General features: G+C 49.8%; 1 protein-coding gene across 2 annotated transcripts in view; it reads left to right on the top strand.

Moving 5' to 3' along the window:
• The window catches only part of ZBTB16 (zinc finger and BTB domain containing 16), a 198,641-nt gene extending 179,023 nt beyond the window's left edge, over window positions 1-19,618 (top strand). Inside the window, exons 3-5 of one of the 2 annotated variants that reach the window (XM_021706405.1) lie at window positions 11,329-11,499; window positions 16,538-16,705; window positions 19,305-19,618. In XM_021706405.1, coding sequence (XP_021562080.1) covers window positions 11,329-11,499; window positions 16,538-16,705; window positions 19,305-19,534 — 569 coding nt within the window. In that variant the 3' untranslated portion in view covers window positions 19,535-19,618. The remainder of the gene's footprint in view (window positions 1-11,328; window positions 11,500-16,537; window positions 16,706-19,304) is intronic. The other variant, XM_008073306.2, reaches the window with a different exon arrangement.
• The last annotated feature ends 364 nt before the right edge of the window (window positions 19,619-19,982 follow it).

Genomic DNA, 19,982 nt, shown 5'->3' with positions numbered 1-19,982 from the left:
CCCCTCCCGGGTCCCAGTTTCTCCCCAGAAGCTTCACAATCACTTTGGGAATGCCTAAAACTGGAGCAAATGACCTAGCAGTTTCTCTCAAGTCTTGCTCTCCTCGTCTTCCTAAAAATCCCTCTCTCACAGGGTTGCTTGAGAAAATGCCTTATACGCTGGAAGAATACAAGAGATGCAAGAGACCCGGGAATGATTTACTGAACAAATAAGAAAAGTGGGTCTTGTCTTCCGGTGGAAGCTCTGTGCCCTCCATTAAGCTCTGGACACGTTGCCCAGAATTTGAGTGTCTGTATGGTGCCAAGGAAAATAGACCCCTCAACTCGCGGATCTGCTTCTTTGATTTGCCCTCTATGGGGGGTGGTTCAGTGATCTTTCCCATCACCCTGGTGCTGGGAGCATGGGAGAGAAAACCCCTACTCCCCAGCCCCACCCCATCATCCCAACCCTGCCTGGCACAGAGAGGCTTTAGGTGTCCTCAGACCCAGTGACTTAAAAATTGTCTCTCTGAGTGCTTGACCAGTTCTAGAAGGTCTTAAGACCCTTCTAAGGGACACCCTTCTAAGAGACTCCCTTCTAAGGTCTGGAGTCCCTTAGAAAAAAGGACCTAGCGGTTTCTCTCAAGTTTTGCTCTCCTGTTTTCCTAACAATCCCAATCTCACAGAGCTGCTTGAGAAAGGTTGGACCTAGATTGGCATCTATCAGGTACTCAGTCAACGTTAGATCCTTTCTTGCCTTGACTGTGACTGTCCCTCTGTCAGCCTAAGAACGTGGCTTCCAGTGAAGCCTGAAGCCTAAGGATTCTCTTTAAAAAGAAGGCTGTCAAGTCAGACTTTGAAAGAGAAAATGCTGAAGTACATCTAACAGGAAAAGGACCGTTCCTTCTGCCAGCACCATCTTCCATAGGCCTGGAATCCCCTGATATTAGGGTGGAGGAAAAACCCTGTCATGATCGTTTACATCTCTGTTCATTTTACGGATGAGGAAACTGAAGCTCAGAGAAGCCTAGTAATTTACCTAAGAGTGCAGAGTGAATCACTGAGACAGGACTTCCGACGGAAGCTTCTAGTGCTTTCCACTCTTCCGGTCCTCTTCAACTGGGAGTCTGCAGTGAAAAGCCATGGGAAGGGCAGGGCAAGAGGACAAGGCTGGAAAGCTAATCCTGTTCTGCCCTTTCACACTCCGTCGTGACTCCCCACCACACACTCCAGGGGCTGCTTTTCCCAGAAGTTTTCAAGACCAGAGGAGTTAGAGACCCAGGAACCCTGTCAGTGCTCATGCAGCCTTGCCGAGAGTGACAGGCAGAGTATGTACCAGGGAAGATGAACTGAGGAGGGAACCAATCATAGCTTCATGTTTATTTGATACCCATCGCCCCCAAATGAGGGAAGTAGGGCATTCTTTGGCTTCAGGAACCCAGAGAATAAACAGGTGCCAGTCTCTCTCCTTTGAGCTTTCTTCCTGCAGAACAAGCAGTATAGAGAAACTGAGGAAGATCTTTCTCTGCATTTTGGGGGAGAAGTTGGGCACAAAGGCCTTCAAATCAGCACAGTGTCCACCACCCCCCCGCCCCTCCCCCGCCATCCCACAGTCCATCTTTCTCCCAGCCTGATCGCGTCAGCACCTCTTCACCCAATGGGCAGCCCCTGAGAGAGGCTTCCTCTGCAGAGCTGGACTGGGTTAGGCTTGCCGCAGGCTGCTTGTCTCCTCTTAGGACTGTTGAAGTGGGTCCGATTTTTCAATCGTGGGCCAATTAGTTTCACAAATGGGGGCCCCCGTGGTGCCAGGGCACATTTGTTCCGGGCCTGCGCACTGGCCGGGCCCCATTGTTTTGCATCCCACCCCGGTGAGGGTCCATTGTCCTCGCCCCCAGCGGGTGCTGCTTACCGCTGATTTATACGGGCAGGCGTCCTGCGGGCTCCAGGCTTCACTGCCACAGCTGGCGGAGGTGCTTAAGGCCTCGGACCCTGTGACCTTTGCCCCAGTCCTGCTGTCATTTTGAAAGTTACAGACCAGAGGGCTGCATACCTCTCCGGATTTACTTTCCACCCCAACTCATACCCCCCCCTTACACACACACACACACACACACACACACACACACACACACACACACACACACCCTCTTCTTTCCTTCTTTTCCCCCTTGCTCTAAGGGTAGAAGTTTGCATTCATTCTGGATGGCTGGAAGGGTCCAGCCACTGGATGTCTAGAGGAAGGGACAGCTGATATGGATGGAAGTGGCTGCTTCCCCAAATGTGGTGGTGTTTTAATCCTCGGATTCTTTAGTTCAGTATCTGAAGCAAAGTCAGGAGGAATGAAGTAGCATTTTCTCATTGGTGTGGTGCTGCCCAGGTACCAGGACTCAATTTGGGATCTGGCAACTTAGTGTGTGCTCGGCACCTTTTCTGCCAAAGGCCCCTGCACCCTGGAAGGAGTGGCCTAGCACATGACATAGATTGGATAGTGGAGATGGTTGTTTGACCTGTCAGCAATGCGCAGATCTGGTCCCATCTTAACCCACTGACGCGCTTCTTGCAAACCAATCTTTCCTCCTCCTTTTTGAAATCTGCCATTCCTTTCTCTTCCACCCCTTTTCTTGTCCCTTCTCCCCCAGGTTCTCCCCCTCTTCAGCTCATTTGTTGGAATGATTGACAAAATTAGTAAATTCATTCATGTTACTTTTATTGTGCAGGTCTCAATAAATCCCCCATGTCCAGGGCGCACCTTAATGAGCTAGTGAGCTGACAAATTTGTTTACTGTAGCTGGAGGTGCCGAGTAATGAAATGCACTTGTGTCTGCAGCTCGCTGCTAAACAAATACATGGTTTTCCGGGAGCCAGCACTGCTAGCTGCTGCTGCTGCTGCCTGAGGATGTGGCCACATCCCCCAAGAGACTGAAAGTTGTGTGCGCGCCTATGTTTTGAAACATGCAATCACTCACCTGTCCATTGCTCAGTTTTAAAACAGATCTGAATCAGCTGCTCAGACTCCTCCCTCTTTTGTTATTCATGGAGGATGCTTCTGCTCTCTTGACTAGTGATATTGCAGCCATGACATCCCTCCTTTCCCTTGTGGAAACAGAATGCCATGTAGACATGTCGATGCCTTTCATGATTCTAAGCAGATAAGAAAGAAAGGAAGAAGGGGTAGAGCGGGCTGGATAAGGAAATCCAAAATCGACAAGACTGAAATTGACAGGAAGGCTAGATGCTAAGGGCTTTGGTTCTTGACTTGGTTTGGGAAGATGTAACTGAGTGTCACAGCAGCAGGTGACTCTATATGCAGGAGACAAACACCCATGCACGAGCTCAAAGCTAATTTAGTTTGAGTCAAGGCTTCCAAGATGTTCCCTCAGCCTGTCCTATGCCTACTGGGAGAGAGGTCGTAGGCAGTGAAGGGAGCAGTGGAATCGGCCTCCCACTCACTGGCAGCTAACATTCCCAGGGGTCAGTGGGCTGACGGGGCCTTCACTGCCCACACAGCTAGTCTTCTGAGGAAGCTGGAAGTACAGGAGCTCATCCCAAATGATCCTGCAACTCATACCCAAGGGTAAAACCAGAGAAGAACTCAAAAGAGGAGAACTCAAGAGGGGACGCTTGGCTTTTGTCCAGTAGATCCTTTGAAAAGGAGCTGAGCTCTAAATGATGGCACAGAGGAAGTCAAAAGAGAAGAGCCACTGCAAATGTCAAGGACTGGGCTCTTGTTCCCTTCTGTCTGCTCCTTATCTCTACCCCACGCTTTTTTTCCCCCCTGATTGGGTTGAGGTCTCACTCCATTGCCCAGACTAGAGTGTGGTGGCATCATCACAGCTCACCCTATCCTCAACCTCCAGAGTAGCTGCAATTGCTGCTTGGCTAGTTTTTTGATTTTTTGTCGACACGAGGTCTCCCTGTGTTGCCCAGACCGGCCCCAAACTCCTGGGCTCAAGCAGTCCTCCTGGCTTGGCCTCCCAAAGTGCTGGGATGACAGTCATGAGTCACCATGCCTGGCCTTTCATCTTCTTAAGATGCAGACAGAGCCCTGTGCTGCTTGTCTCTGCCTCTTTTTCTCTCTTGCATAGAGGATGATGCTGTTCTACTACTACCTTCTTCAGCAACAACCTGGGGGGAAGAGAGGGGAAGAAGTGGGAAGGAGAAAGGCAGCAGTTGAAGTGGTGATTTGGGTGTGTGGTCATGAGGGCTGCCCATGCTGGAGATGCTGTCTTAAAAAAGATGAATCCTACCGGATGTCATAGGGAGCAGAAAGACATGTCTGAAGGATTTGGGGGCAGGGGTAAGTGGGGGATGCTTCTAGTTTAAATCAAGGTTTCCACACCCTCCTAAATTTGCTGTTTTCTTTCTGTGGGGAGAAGAAGCTGCTTGGGGGGTGACAGGAGAGGCAGTTCCTCCTTGGTTGGGTGGGATCAGACATGAGAAGCTCATCTGTGGTCCATCCGTGCACATGCACATGTGGGCATGCACACGCCCCAGCACATGCACACGTAGCAATCCCAGCCTGCTTACCAAAAAAAGCTGGAGTATATTTAGATCCCTCTGCTCCTTTGATTAAGAAACTCCTTATAGCAGGAGATAATAAGAGCCTTGCTCCGAGAAGGTGTAGCACCTGAACATCTTCTCCAGCTGTGTACCCCTCTGATCCTGTTCCTTCCTTTCTATTAAAGAACTAATTGGTATGGAAATGACACAGGTGTAAACATGAGGGTTTTTGTGTCTCATAATCTCAGACCCTATCATCACCTGGGTGAAATAAAACCCCCAGATCTATGTCACCCCTCCTGCCTGCTATTCCACCTGGCCTGGCTTTCTCCCATTTTCTCCTAAAATTAAACTCGTCTTAAATTGGAAGTCTTTGAGTTATATATGTCCTGCAGCCCTAACTGGCTGTGCTGCTACTGGGGGTCTGGTGTGGGTCACCTTCTCCAGAGAAAGAACTGATGTAAATGTTTCTCTCTCTGTCTCACTGTTTGTGTGTGTGTATGTGTGTGTGTATATGTGTGTGTGTGTGTGTGTGTGTGTCTAAAAGAAAAAAACAAAAACCTGATGTAAATGTTTCGGTCTGTCAGTGTATGTGTGTGTGTCTCTCTGTCTCTCTCAAAAAAAAAAACTGATATAAATGTTTGTGTGTGTGTGTGTATGTGTCTGTCTCATGTGTGTGTCTCTCTCTCTTAAAAAAAAAAAAAAACTGATGTAAACATGTCCCAGATATTTGCATGGACTCTGACTATGTTATCTAGACTCTCACTCCTGGTTCAGCCCTGCCACATGCATTCTCTCTTCCTAGTTCAGATTCCCTAGGCAGAATGCGCTGGGAGTCCAGGCTAAGACTGAGCCCTGCTTTCGGTCTTCAGAGGAACAGAGGAGGTGCTAATTCCTTGACCCGAAGTATTACTTCATTGGTTCAAGGCTGATTTGTATATCTGCTTTACACTGAAATTTACAGATTGATAGAAAACAATACATTCATAGGAGTCACATACTCAAAAATATTTGTCAGTTACTTTACATTTGCACCATAAAGTTAGTATTGGAAAGGTCAGGTTAGTTAAGAATTCTCTTTCCTAAATGAAGAAACCAAGGTCAAGGACAAGAGCTATTTGGTCCAAGATCACAAATCCAAAAAGGGCTGCACCTCTGGGCCAAAAGTGGGGTCTTCTGACTTTCACTGTATGATGTGGTAACACGGGTCCTTCTACAATCTGGGTCTTTGCTTCTGAGCAACAGACATGGAGTACTTGGCAATCTTGTCCAGCCAGATGTGAGGGTCCCAATAAGATCAGCTGCCTGTGGGTCACTTGGCATTACTTATTTCCAAGAAGAATCTTTTTTGTATGTTCTCAGTGGTAGCTTCGTTGGTGAGCTTTGGTCGGAGCTATCCCCATCCCTAGCCCTCCGTCTGTACCATGACTCCTCCATGACCTGCCACCTTGGTGATTGTCCACAGCCCCTTATTCATTTTTGAATAGTGTGTATTTATGGAGTGACTACTCTATGCTAGGCCCTGTGCTGCATGTTAGGGGATAGAAAAATGAATAGAATAGTTCCTGCTTTGGAGGCTTATAATCTAGGCAGAGCTGAATGTCAAAAACAAATGCAACAAAAGGTTCTACGTGCTTCAACAGTGGGGGCTCAGAGGAAGACGTTGTTCTTGGCCCTGAGTGCTAAGTGGTGTAACTCATCCAAGATGCCTTTTCTAGGGTCAGCTTCCTGGAAGAAGCAGTCCCGAGGCAATACACCCACTTAGGCTTGGATATTGTGCAGGGTTGCCATGATTCATGATCCAGGCTGTTCACTGCTCAAGAGTGCCCAGCTGAAGAGGAAATGGGAGCTAAAATGCAGCTTGCTCTATGCTCGCCAAAAATGTGCACCCAGGAGAGGGTCTGTGCCTGCCCGGAGGAAGAGACATGATTTCCTCATTCAGACAAAGGCAGTGTTTGGACTGGCATTGGCTCTGTGACCACATTGTAGTTAGAAAGCTTTTTCACATGGGTGTCTCATTTGACGTTCTCAACAACCTCAAGCACTATGGCAACGAAGAAGCAGCGGACCTAGAGAAGTTAAATAACTTGCGCAGAGTCACAAGGCAAGTAAGTGGGAGAACCAGGACACCCCCCTGTATTTTTTTCTTTTTCTTTACTTGTGTCTTGCCTACCATATGATTTCTGAGGGTCTTGCTGATCCCGGAGCTCCTTCTCTCTCCCCAGCAGTACCAAGACCAACGTTTCCCCACTGTGGGGGGGGGACTCGGGCGTTGACGGGAGCAGAATATTCAACACTGCCGGACCCACTTGGCCTGCTGCACATCTCACTGCAGCTAATGAATTGCTAATACAATTTTCTAGATAATTTTATTTCCATAGTCCCACATTTTAATGTGTTTCCAAAAGCTAGCATTTATTTGCTTAATCTCCCAGTGTAATAGAATCTGCCCTGACTCATCATACATGCGAACAACCAGCTAGGCAGAAACGGCAGCAAATTGTTTAATAACTCAAATCTAGTCTCTAGATTTTTTAACTTACATGCACCAATAGCTTTTCTTGTGTCTCGTTTTCTCCCCCACCCTTTCCTGTTTGTCTTTTCTTTTTTTAAAAGATACTTTTCCATCATCACAGCTGTTGGTCTCCAAGCAGAAGTATGAGGAAAGTAGACACAGAGTCTTGGAGCCTCTTTCTCTTCCCTGTGAGCCTTGGTTGGAGGATAAGCGGCATGTCAGCCCCTGTGCCTTGTGGCATGTCCCAGGAAGGGGAAAGAGGCCATTGCAGGACATCATAGCATTTCCTTTCCAGGTGGTGACCATGTAATGTTCAGCCTGTTGACCAGGCATAGAACTGGTCATCTGGGCCCTCATATGTACCCCCTCTGTCTAGCCCAGGCCAAGATCCTATTGTCCCTGCTTCCCAGGATCTCATCTCTCCCTTTCCCCATTTGCAGTCACTGCTCCGGTCTGGTCCCCACCCTCCTCTAGTGGTAGCACAAGAGCCACCAGCCCTCTCCCTGCTTCTGGCTACTTGCCACTGCTGTTTGTGTCCATGCTGTGCCCAGGGGCAGTGACTTCAGACACGGGTTGAATCATGCCAGCATCACCCTGTTGTAGTCAGTTTGGGCTGCTAAAACGCATCACCATGGACTGGGAAGCTTATAAACAGCAGACATTTGTTTTTCACAGTTCTGGAGGCTGGGAAGTCTGAGATCACGGTGTCAGCGTGATCGGGTTCTGGTGATGATGCTCTTCCTGGATGCAGACTGCTAACCTTGTCTGGTGGAAGGTGCTAGCTAGCTCTCTGGCACCTCTTTAATAAGGATGCTCATCCCATTCATGAGGGCTCTGACCCAGCTGCCTCGCAAAGGCCCCACCTCTTAATACCACCACCTCAGGGGTTGGGATTTCAACATAGGAATTGTGGGGGACACAAACTTTCAGACCATAGCCACCTCCAATCCTTTCGTGGCACTGCATTGCCTGTAGACTAGAGTCCAATCTCTCGTACCTGGCATGTGTGGCCCTCTGTGATCTGACCCCTAGCACTTTCCTGGCTTGTCTTTATCCTCAGGACCTGCTCTGAAATTTGCTCATAGTGTCTCCTTAGCCTGGTATTGTGCCCCACCTTCCGGGTCTCAGCTTTCTGGTTACCCATTATTTCTCAGAACTGAACTCAAAGTCTTCTTCTTGCCTTGTCCTCTAGATGGTTGTTGACTCAGTGTCCCCCATCAATCTGGGACCCATTTTCTTCTCCTGGTCTCAGCATGCTCCTGGTTACCTAGCATAGTACTTGCACTTGGTGGTGGTTCAGAGTCAGCTAAACAGACATGAAGTGGGCTCAGGCCATCCTGAGACGTGGGAGGATGGCCCCGTGGGGTAGCTTTGAGGCGCCTCGGGAAGCCCAAGCATTCTCAGTCTGTCCTTCTGGCCATAAGAGTGCTTCTGGGTCTGGCTTTGTGGCTGGGGTATTTTACTGGGGGTGCCGTTCATGTTCCCTCTGACCCAGGTTACCCCCATGTCAGGGATCTCAGGATGAAGAACGAAGTCTTTGCACTTAAAAAGCGTGACTTGTGCAGGAAGCTGGCTCTGTCTTACTGATTCAAGGCAATTGTTTGAACACCTGGCTTAATTGGGGCTCTTCTGGGGGTGGCGGTGGGGGTTAAGAACAGAGAGGGGACAGTGCTGGGCAGAGGAGGAGTCAGGCAGAAGCAGTGGAGGCTGCCATCACAGAATGTATTACCAACAGACCTTGCTTGTCTGCTTGTTGGCCAGGTAGGGCGGAACATTGAGGGATTCATAGCCTGTGGCCCTGCTTCTGAGCAGACCATGTCCCTCAGTGTGTCCCCCTCTATCAAGTGGAGCTGAGCCCCTGCTTGATACTGCCCAGAGATCTTGCTGGCTCCCAGCTGGGTTGGAAAGCCTCAGAAAGCTGTGACTTGTGACCCAGCCCCAGCTTCCTGTCCACTCCTCCTGGTCCAGGTCTCTCTTGCCATTGCTGGAGCAACCCTGAATGCACTGGTGCTCTGTACTGCCCTTACGGGGCCTCCTCCGTGGAAAGCCCAGACAGACAGGTGGCCTGCTCGAGGTAAGCTTGGGTCTAGCCCCATGGTTTCTAAGTTAGACCAAGGTATTTCCAGATCCCATCTCTGCCTCTTTCCAACTGTGTGACCTTAGGCAAGTTATTTAATCTCTCTGTTTTCCCATTTGTAAAAAGGAGGATAAGAATACCTGCCTTGTAGGGTTGTAAGTTTTAAATGAGCTGACAACTTAGATAAAGCACCTTGCACCTTGCACAAGGCTTGTATTCATTCCCCTTCCTGTCCGCTCTTTGTGGGCCAGGAGCAAAACCGTGTGCTGGCTTGTATTCCCCTCCTCTGCTCAGCTTTCCCTACTGCTGTGCCTAAACTTCAGTGTCTGCAAAGGGAGGAGCCCAGGGTGGCTGCAGGGCATGGTGAAAGGCGAGCCTTGCCTTCCTACTAGTCCATCCCACACCTGGCTGTGAGTGTGACTGAGGTAGCGAGGACCAGTCCTTTCACCTGCTGTCTCCATCGCTGGGCCAGGAAGGCAGTGAGGTTCTTCTTGTTGTCCCTTCTCTTCACCCCATCTTCCACCGGAAACTTCCTGATTCCATGCTGAGCAACCCACAGCCTCCAACAGCCAACACTCTGGCCCTTCCTCCATTCTGGGCTGGATTGACAGGCGTTAGAGCCGACTATCTTTCCTGCCTGTGTCCTTCACACAGGGGATCACTGTGTGGGACTGAACACAGGGTTACTGCCCAGATGTCAGCACTGAGATGCCAGCGCTTAGGGAAACAATCCAGAATGATGGGCAGAGAGCAACCCGCTAGGACTCAGACGAGAGGTTAGATCCTTCCTCACATCATGCTGGAACCAGGAAGGTCATGGTCCAGAGAAACATCAGAAAGGGGTTGATAACACACAGGAAGTGGTAGCCTGTAGTTGTGGGGTATCTGTACTACTGATCAGTGCAGGGAACAGCCAGACAGAATTCAGTGGAAATCTCATGTCACCTACAAGCTTAAAATTCTTTGACAATTGCCCACTGGGCTTAGGTTGCAACCTAAAGCTCTTGACATGGTTTTCAGAGTTCTGTATGACCTGCCCCCTGTCTTTTCTTTTAGCCTCCTGTCCCTACTTCCCCAGCCATGCCTCACAGTTCTTCTGTTTGATCCTCCCAGCAGCCAAGTTTCTTTCCAGCCCAGACATTCTCTGACTTCCAGATTCCCCTATGTGTCCGGTGTGCTGGGTCCCATCAATGATGAGAGCAGGGACTTTGTATGCTCTTCTATGGTTATAACCCTAGTGCCAAAAGAGAGTCCCACTTGTAGAAGGGACCAAGTAATATCTGGAGAGTGATTGGACCCTTAAGATTCATGCTTCAGTAAATGGAAAAGTGGTTAAAAGAACAGCGTCTGTTTGCTGGGCACAGTGGCTCATGCCTGTAATCCTAGCACTTTGGGAGGTTGAGGCGAGAGGATTGCCTGAGCCCATGGGTTTGAGACCAGTCTGGGCAACATGGTGAGACCTTGTCTCTACAATAAATAAAAAAATTAACCAGGTAGGGCAGCACATGCCTGTAATTCCAGCTATTTGGAAGGCTGAGGCGGAAGAATCACCGGAGCCCAGCAGGTCGAGGTTGCAGTGGCCGTGAGCGTGCCACTGTACTCTAGCCTGGGTGACAGAGTGAGACCCTGACTTTTAAAAAAAAAAAAAGAAAAGAACAGTGTCTGTAACTAGCCCTGAGAAAGGGTCAAAATCCAGGCTGCCTGGGTGTGAATCCCAACTCTACTTCTTATGAACTCGGTGGAACTTTGGACAAGGTACTTAATCTCTCTTTGCCTCAGTTTCCCAATCTGAAGGATGAAGATAATAGAGCCTGCTTTTTTATATTTGGTACAGTGGAACACCGGCTAGCCCATATTATCTTCTTTATTGTTATTCCTCTCAGGGTCTCCCCGACTCCTCCAACTTTCCCCAGGCTCTATAAAGCCTCTCTGATATGTGCCCTGTGGGTACTCTGCCTTCTCTTAATAGTGCCCAATGCAGATACATATTTACACTGGCTGTTGTGATGTATTTGGTTAACATCTTTTTCCCCTAGACTTTAGATTACAGAAAGATAGGAAATATGTTAATCTTGTCCACCATGGGGGCCACATACTGGGTGCTCAACCAACATTGCACAACTGGGGATCACTTCTGGATTTGCCCTGAGCATGGGGTTTTGAGAATGTCAGTCTTGACCCTGGCTCTTACTCCAGATGGGGGAAGAATGGGACTTGTGTCGACACCCTCCTGAGCACCCCCCTCCTGTCTCCCACAGGCACCGACATGGCTGTCTTCTGTCTGCTGTGCGGGAAGCGCTTCCAGGCACAGAGCGCGCTCCAGCAACACATGGAGGTCCACGCGGGTGTGCGTAGCTACATATGCAGCGAGTGCAACCGCACCTTTCCCAGCCACACGGCCCTCAAACGCCACCTGCGCTCGCACACAGGTAAGGCCAGTCCAGGTGATGGGTGGCTCGAAGTCTCTGGGAAGCCAGTGTCTAGACTGACCTCCAAGGACACCATGTGGAGGTGACGGGCTGAGTTGGCCCTCAGCCCTTATTGGCTCAGAGGTTGGGCATGGAGGGGTTTCTTGCGGTGCAGGTAAGCATTGGCAATCCTCCCGGTCTCCTCCCATGGACTTTTGGTTCAGTCTTTCCCTGTTCAGCTGAGAGAGGATGCTCATTAAAAATGCAGGCTCATGGGTCCCACCCTCAGAAACTTTGATTCTGTGGGTCCAGGGTGGAACTAAATCTCAGCGTTATAAGTATGCATTTCCAAGGGATCCTGATGAACCCAAAACACATTGTGAGAAATATTAGCCGGTTGGGTCTGAAACTATGTCTGCCCTGCTTCCCCTCATTGTTGCTGGCTCCCCTCCACCCACATACTTTTCTGAAGTCAGCTTTGGGCCTTTAAGGACATGGCGAAGAAGTGGTCCTACTTTTTTCCCAGCAGCAGAAGGTCTGTACTTGAGCCCTCACCTTGTTTAGGGAAGACAATGAGAGTTTTTAAATGATGAGCCGTGAGATATTCCTGCTCAGCAAATTCCAGATGATGGGATGAGAGAGGGATTATGAGTCAAGGCAGCTGGGCCTGGTGCCGAGGCACTGGCCTATCCCTGCCACCACCCTTTAGGATTTAGATATGGGAAGACTCGGTCCGTGAGAGCCAAGAGGCATTTGCTTCCCTGTGGCAGCCCTGGTCTTCCTCTAGCAGGGGAATGGATGACTTAAATTCCTTCTTTTCTCTAAGACAAAAGTGGAGCTCTGCTCACTGTAGCTGGGTAGAAGAATGCCCATTTCTGAGCCTGCATGTGTCTTTGCCTTTGTGTTTTCTGTGCTGTGTTTTTGGGGAGGTGTGAGGTCAAGTATCTATCTGAGTATGTAGCAGAGTGTATGCACATGTCTGTTGGAGAGGGCATAAAAACCTGCGAGCCTCAGAGAAATGGGAGGATCCTCTCTCTCCTCATTCTTGAAAGTCTTACCACAGCTCAAAGACTGAGAATGCAGACCAGACCTTGCATGGGTGGCCAGCCCTGCTGAGTAAGAGAAGGGCTTTACATCTTAGGCATAAGCTGGCCTGCCTTCCAGTGGTAGGAAGCCTCACCAAGGAGCCTGCCTGGGTTCTCACTTCAAGATGCTGTTCTTTTCAGGGATGCTTATTGCTTTAAGCACCACCAGATTTGCTTAGAACTACTTAAAATTGCTGGGATAGGACAGAGAGAGGAGGTCCAAGAGGGTGGGGCCTAATAAGAAGGACCAAGGACAGAGGGATGCTGCAAGGATTTTCTTCACAGTGACTTTGTAAGCATCTCCCATGCTGGAGTGTGCACCTTCCTGTCAACACCCCCTTCAGTGGGTCCCCAAGTTTGGCCTTATGAAAGATGCCCAGTCACCTCTCAGTCACTTGAGTGTGCCACCGGGTCAAATCAGTTGGCTTCCTGTGACTTGAATGATCCCAACCCCACTAAGTCCACCCAGGATATACCCTCTTCAGCCCATGTTACTTTCTAAGACCTCAGATGTCACACCTTTGTGTCAGTCATGGCTCAGATCTGTGAGAAGGAGCTATTTCCAGAGTTTGGGAGAAGCCCTTGCTTATTCTAGGAAACACAGAGCATGTGTCCTGCCCATGCACACACACACACACACACACACACACACACACACACACACACACACACACACCCCATCGATTTTCACACCGGCAAGGCACTGTGCACACCCCACACACAATGCCTCATTAATATTCCGTTGTTCTTGGCCCATTTGCTGCTGGGGCCGGGTGTTTAGCATCAGCAGCTGTGTTTGGTAGGTTAGTCCAGCCGTGCTCTTGGCATTGATGGATCCCTGATTCACACGGCTCATCATATAATAAACTCTCAGCTGTGCCGAAGGGAGGGACCGGGAGGGAGGAGGCCGAGGAACCCGCGGGATGGGGCTGGGGTGGGGAGGACGACACTGGGCTTGGCCAGTGCCAGGGAAAACACCAAGTAAGGACAGATTGGGGGGAGTGATGGGGGGTCACAGGTGCACTGGGCAGGCCAGAGGGGGCTCTAATTAGTCTCGTTTGTCCTGCACTTAATGTCAAGCTCATTAAAGAGGCTACAGAGTTAATCAACATGCCACAAATTGGATTTTGAGTTCTGCAGCCAGTTTTGTGTACATTTTGGCAACATGGACGCAATTAACTCTCAGGGTGAGGATTTCAGGCCAGGTGCTCGCCATGCTTCTAAATCGGGGTGGGGATATGTGTGTGTTGGTGACTTTTCTTTTCTTTTCTTTTCTTCCAAGTTCTTTTGATTCCTTTCCCTGGGCAGACTCGGGAGGTTTCCTGTTTATACTCATTTAACATGTGATCCACTTCATAATTAAATTCATAAAAATCTGATCAAACAAGCCCCTCCATCTTAAACCTTTGCTTTTTAAACGCTGAGGACCCCCCTCTGGAGGTGAAAGGCACAGGCAGCCGTCCCTCCCTGGCCGCCTTCCCACTGGCTGGGTGGCTGCCGGTGTACGTTTTAATTACCGGCTCTGGCTGAAGTCTCACGTGGCCCTTGCTTTATTTATTTATTTATACCTTAATGAGGATACTGAATCTTTGATTAAAGTCGTAATCGTTGCCGATTCGGCAAGGAGGGGGAGTTGGATGTCAGACCAGTCAGGGCTATGAGTGCAGACGTGCAGAGAGTGGTGTTCGGGCAGGTGTGCGTGCACGTGTGCACACACACACACACACACACACACACACACACACACACACACACACATACATGCACACACATACATACAGAGACTGACCCTCACTCTGTTAGACACACAACTAATGAGTACTAGGTCTGCATGGGCCTCCACTTTCCTTGGGTTTGATGAGGCTAGGGGGCCAGGTAGTCTGCATAGTTCTGGCAGGAAGGTGATGATGAACCCAGCTGAGAGGTCTAGGACCCTGTCCCTTCCCAGATCTGCATGTGAGGGACTCTCTAGCCGTGTGTCTGAGCCAGAGCAGTGCCCCGTAGATTGGGGTGAGCTGGCATCGAGGGATGGTTCTGCATTTTGAGCTTCTCCTGTCTGATTCCCTGATAAAGGTGCCCCCCAAGCCCTCAGTGCTTCTTGCAAATCTTCAACCCATGAGGGAGTCAGCCAGTGAACAGACCCCAGCATCCACTCCCCACAGAGTCTTAAAAACCCTTCAGAGCCATCAGAAGAGATGAGAATTTATGTGGGTACAGGGGCCTGCCTTCGGGAGGGGGGAGGTTTGGTTAGCAGCCTGGGGGGGGGGTTAGAGAGAGGAGAGAGTAAAATATCATTTTAAAGAGGAAGTGAAGGCACAGGCATGCGAGTCTATAACGAGAAGGACAATTTATGCCCAGGCACGAGTGCAGTTTGACATGGGGATAATGAAAAAACGTAGGTCATTGTGGATGACTTAAACCTTCAGCAGCTGAAGAAAATGTATGAAATGCAGAGGACATTACACGGTTGGCAGCCCCGCACATCTGCAGAGGGACAAGTGAAATACAGTGGGCCATTCTTTACCATAAACTGTGGTTGTTGGAGATGCAGCCCAGAGAAATTGTAATTACAGTGACAAGACGAATCAGCGATATTTAAATATTCATGAACAAAGTCTGGGGTGATCAATCTATCTTTATTGTCTGTGCTTTCACTCCTGTAATAAATAAGTAGCTGGAGTCCTCACCTTTCATCCCCCAAACCCCCTACTTTAGATACAAAATGTGAGATGGTTAATCTCTACACCCCAATCTCTTGCTCTCCCAGGATTTGAGAGCACGATACCCAACAAGGAGGCTGATGGGCATAGGTTCCAGATCAAGAAAAGTCAATTCTCCCAAAGTTTCATATACCCAACATTTCCTGAGTGTCTATTCTGGGTCATCCCATGCAGTGCACTGAGGATACAGGGATGGATAAGGCTGGCTTCTTACCCTGAAGTTGCTTGCATTCTAGAGGCCTGGTGGCCATGCCTGTACAGTGTGTCACTTAGCAATCTGATAAGCATATTGTGTCCAAACTCTGAAACCAGACCAGAACTTGAATCCCAGCTCAGCTATTTATTCACTATCTGACTTCAGTGATGATGTGGAAGCATCTCTAAGCATCTCATTTTCCTCATCTGTAAAATGAGAATAAGGCCAGGTGTGGTGGTTCACATCTGAAATTTCAGCACTTTGAGAGGCCAAGGTAGGAGGACTGCTTGAGTCCAGGAGCCTGAGACCAGCCTAGGCATCATAGCAAGACTCCGTCTCTACAAAAAAATCAAATAATTAGCCAGGTGTCATGACACACACCTGTAGTTCCATCTACTTGGGAGCTAAGGTGGAAAGATCACCTGAGCCCAGGAGTTCGAGGCTGTGGTGAGCTGTGATTGTGCCATTGCACTCCAGCCTGGGTGACAGAGTGAGACCCTGACTTAGATAGAGAGACACAGATGATTAAGAGTTCTCCAGGGAAAAATAAGGAAATCCAGCATAGGAAACAGCTGTGTAAAGCTGTGGAGGAGAGAGAAAGTAGGAGGTATTTGGGGGACAATGTGAAGGTCCCCAAGTTGGAGAGATTTTTTTTGAACCTAAGGGAGTCAGGATGGAGTGACCTTTACCCTTGACCTGGAGAAAGGGGAGAAGGTGCAGTTTGAGAAGCAGGAGGGTGGGTCTCAAAGCCCCAGTCCTGCTCTGTCCTCATGGGGCCCTGCTTTCTGGAGATTACTGTTCCTCCCTGAACCAAATGAGCTCTCTTTTCCCAGGACTGGCCTTGCCCCACAAATGACCCCTGGACCACGGTGAAGCATGGACACGTGTGAATGCATGTATTACCTGTTGATGCTGTGGGGCTCGGCCGAGGTGTGGATCTTGAAGGTGTCTTTGGAAGTGGTGAATACAAGCAGTCTCATTCTCCTGAATATGCACCACTGTCCCCTGAAACGGGGGTGGAAAAGGTACGGGCCTGATCCAGCCCCTTGTCTCCACAGGTGACCACCCATATGAGTGCGAGTTCTGTGGCAGCTGCTTCCGGGATGAGAGCACACTCAAGAGCCACAAACGCATCCACACAGGCGAGAAACCCTACGAGTGCAATGGCTGCGGCAAGAAATTCAGCCTGAAGCACCAGCTGGAGACGCACTATAGGGTGCACACAGGTACTGAAGGCCAGTGCAGGGCCTTAGATGACCCTGGGACCTGGGTGAGGGTGGGAAGAAGATGGTCTCCCAGAGAAGCCCAAGTGAGGACAGCCTGAGGCTGAACCAACGAGGTTCTATTAGGGGCTAGTATAGTGGCCTGAGGGCTACCACCCCCTCTTCAAGGCCAAGGCAGACATTGCTAATCAATCACAGCATACTTTCCCATGAGCCCAGACCAGCCCTCCAGTCAGCCATACCAATAGTTCAGAGATGATGGGCAGGATGTATATTCGTGAGTCCTGAATCAGGGTTAAGTTGGTCTGACTAGCTGAAAGTAAAGAGTCAGGGTGGTTGCATGTTACTCGAGGGTTAGAGTAAGAATTAGGGTGCCCTGAATTAGGGTCAGGAAATTGTAAAGTTAGAATGAGTTTGGTTCTGAGATTAGAGGAGCAGATATGTTTAATAACCTCTGTATGTATATAATGTTTTGCCACTTCCAAATGCTTTCATGTTTAAAACAAAAAACAAAAAAAAACCCAAACTATGAGCCACTGTTTTCCCTGGGGTCTGAGAACAGAACAAGTTGGAAGGGACTTCCAGAATTTTCCAAGTTGGGGGCAGTGGAATCCTGGAGCTGGCCTGCACTTCCTTATGAAAGCCTGTTTCTTCCCAACTTCAAGTTCAGTGGCACTACCTTGATCACTTAAAATTGGTCGCCTTGGGAGTATTCACAATATGGCAATTGACAGATGCTACAAATCTGGGCATTTGGAAAGCCAGTTGATAAACATTTACCACCGGCACACTGCCAGTTGTGGGGAAGGTGGATAGTCAGAGGATCTCTTCTGAGGATAAGAGGTGGTGGAACCTGGCAAATGAGGGAGACGCTTCCGATCAGGGGAGATAGCTGTCTTATCCAGATGAAGCAGGAGAGGTACACTCAGGCAGGTCCTGCTGGCTTAGGAGAGAGTACTTTGCCACGGGAGGGGAAGGATGGAGAGAGGGAGCAGTGAACAGAGCTGTTTTCTTGCCTCCAGCTTGGGCCCACGAGGCAAGGATGGGTGTTCATTGCTGACAACTACAATGACCCAGAGGATTTCCCAGAGCCCTGGGGTTTCTTTAGCCCCTTGTCGGGGATGTGACCTGGTGGGTGGATCATTAAATACATTGGCAGTGACTATTGTAAATAGCTGGTCGATAGTTAGATCACTTTGGCTGTTCATTACTTCATTATTTGCTGGGGCGTCCGCGTGGAGGAGTATCGATAGCGAGATGGCTGGCCAGTTAATTACTGTATTGAAACAAGGTTCCCTCACATCCTCTGCTCAGCTCCAGGGGACTCTGGTGAGGGAAGGCCCAGGTGGCAACTCGGCTGTGGCTGTGAACTCCCAGATTCTTTGCCCCTCCTGTTCCCCAGTCCCCAATTCTAGCCCCCAAAGAGAAGGCAGGGTCCAGGCCAAGTTCTTAGAGCTTTAGCGGGTTAGATATCCCCGGATGTAGCACGTTTGAAGGACTGGGGTCCCTCAGTTTCCTCCCATCCCACCCCTACTTCCCACTGTCTGCAGCCCATAAGGATACCATCCACCTACTTCCTCTGGATGGAGGTGTGGCCTGAAGGGCCATTCCCCAAGGTCTTCCGGGGGTTACTGCTCCCCTTTCTAGACAGCCATTTCCTTAGTTAGAAAGGGAGAAGACCTTGGCTTTGGGAGAGTTAAGAATAACAAGATGGCCAGGTGCAGTAGCCCAAGCCTGTAGTAATCCCAGCACTTTGGGAGGCAGAGGTGAGAGGATTACCTGAGCTCAGGGGTTCGAGACCAGCCTGGGCAACTTGGTGAGACCTCGTCTCTGCAATAAATCAAAAATTTAACCAGTCGTGGTGGTGCATGCCTGTAGTTCCAGCTACTTGGAAGGCTGAGGCAGAAGGATTGCCTGAGCTCAGCAGGTTGAGGCGACGGTGGCTGTGAGCATGCCACTGCACTCCAGCCTGGGCGACAGAATGAGACTCTGACTCAAAAAAAAAAGAAAAGAAAGGGTAATAAGACAAGCTGGGTGCGGTGACTCAAGTCTGTAATCCCAGCACTTTGGGAGGCAGAGGTGAGAGGATTACCTGAGCCCAGGGGTTCAAGACCAGCCTGGGCAACTTGGTAAGACCTCGTCTCTACAATAAATCAAAAAATTAGCTGGGCGTGATGGTGCATGCCTGTAGTCCCAGCTACTTGGAAGGCTGAGGCGGAAGGGTTGCCTGAGCCCAGTAAGTTGAGGCTGTGGTGGCCGTGAGCATGCCACTGCACTCTAGCCTGGGTAAAAGAGTGAGACTCTAACTCAAAAAAAAGATTAAGACAACAAGGGGCTAGAGTTGTGCTGGACGATCCCATAGCCAATAGCTACATGTGGCTATTTACGTTAGTTAGAGTGAAAAAAATAAAAAAGATAGTGTCCCAGTTGCACTAACCTCATTAATAGCCACGTGTGAGTGGTGGCTGCCATCTTGGGTGGTCATCCAGTGTTTCAGAAGGTTCTGCTGGAGCAGACCCGAGGGTGGCATGAGTTCCTCACTGCCCTGTGCTTGTCCTCACGTTCTCCTGCCCTGTTCCTTCCTCCCACTCCTCCGCCCCAGGTGAGAAGCCCTTTGAGTGTAAGCTCTGCCACCAGCGTTCCCGGGACTACTCCGCCATGATCAAGCACCTGAGAACACACAACGGCGCCTCGCCCTACCAGTGTACCATCTGCACGGAGTACTGCCCCAGCCTCTCCTCTATGCAGAAGCACATGAAGGGCCACAAGCCCGAGGAGATCCCACCCGACTGGAGGATAGAGAAGACTTACCTCTACTTGTGCTACGTGTGAAGGGGGAAGCCCGCCGCGGTGGAACAGGAGCGGGGAGCAAGGAAAGAAGAGTGAGAGTGAGATGAAGTTGAGGAAGGACTGTGCGGGGGGGATAAGAAAGGAAAAAGAGAAGAAAAAGGAAACCTGATAGCTATTTGGCCTTGGATTCCCATCCAAGTGGCCTGGATGCCAAGTCACTGCCCCTTCCCTGGGGGGCCTCGGTCCTCCTTTCCTGGTTGAGATTTGCCTGATTTTCTTGGTTGGGGGTGGCTTTGTTCACTCAGATGGTGGCATATTTTTCTCCTCCTTCTACCCAGATGCCCTTCTTTTGTGTCCAGAAATGGAGACTAGGAAGCGGGTGAGAGGTCATCTGTCAGAGCCAAACAGTCTCTGCCTGCCTACTTTCGGCCCCTGGACTCCTCAGAAGATGAAAGGAGGGGAGCAGAAAGGGGGCTCCCATGCAGATGGA

This window comes from Carlito syrichta, unplaced genomic scaffold (assembly GCF_000164805.1).
Source record: "Carlito syrichta isolate Samal-C Ts95f unplaced genomic scaffold, Tarsius_syrichta-2.0.1 Scaffold115681, whole genome shotgun sequence".
Taxonomy (NCBI): Eukaryota; Metazoa; Chordata; class Mammalia; order Primates; family Tarsiidae; genus Carlito; species Carlito syrichta.
Note: the sequence above shows the minus strand (reverse complement) of the source record. Positions and strands in the feature narration are given on the sequence as shown.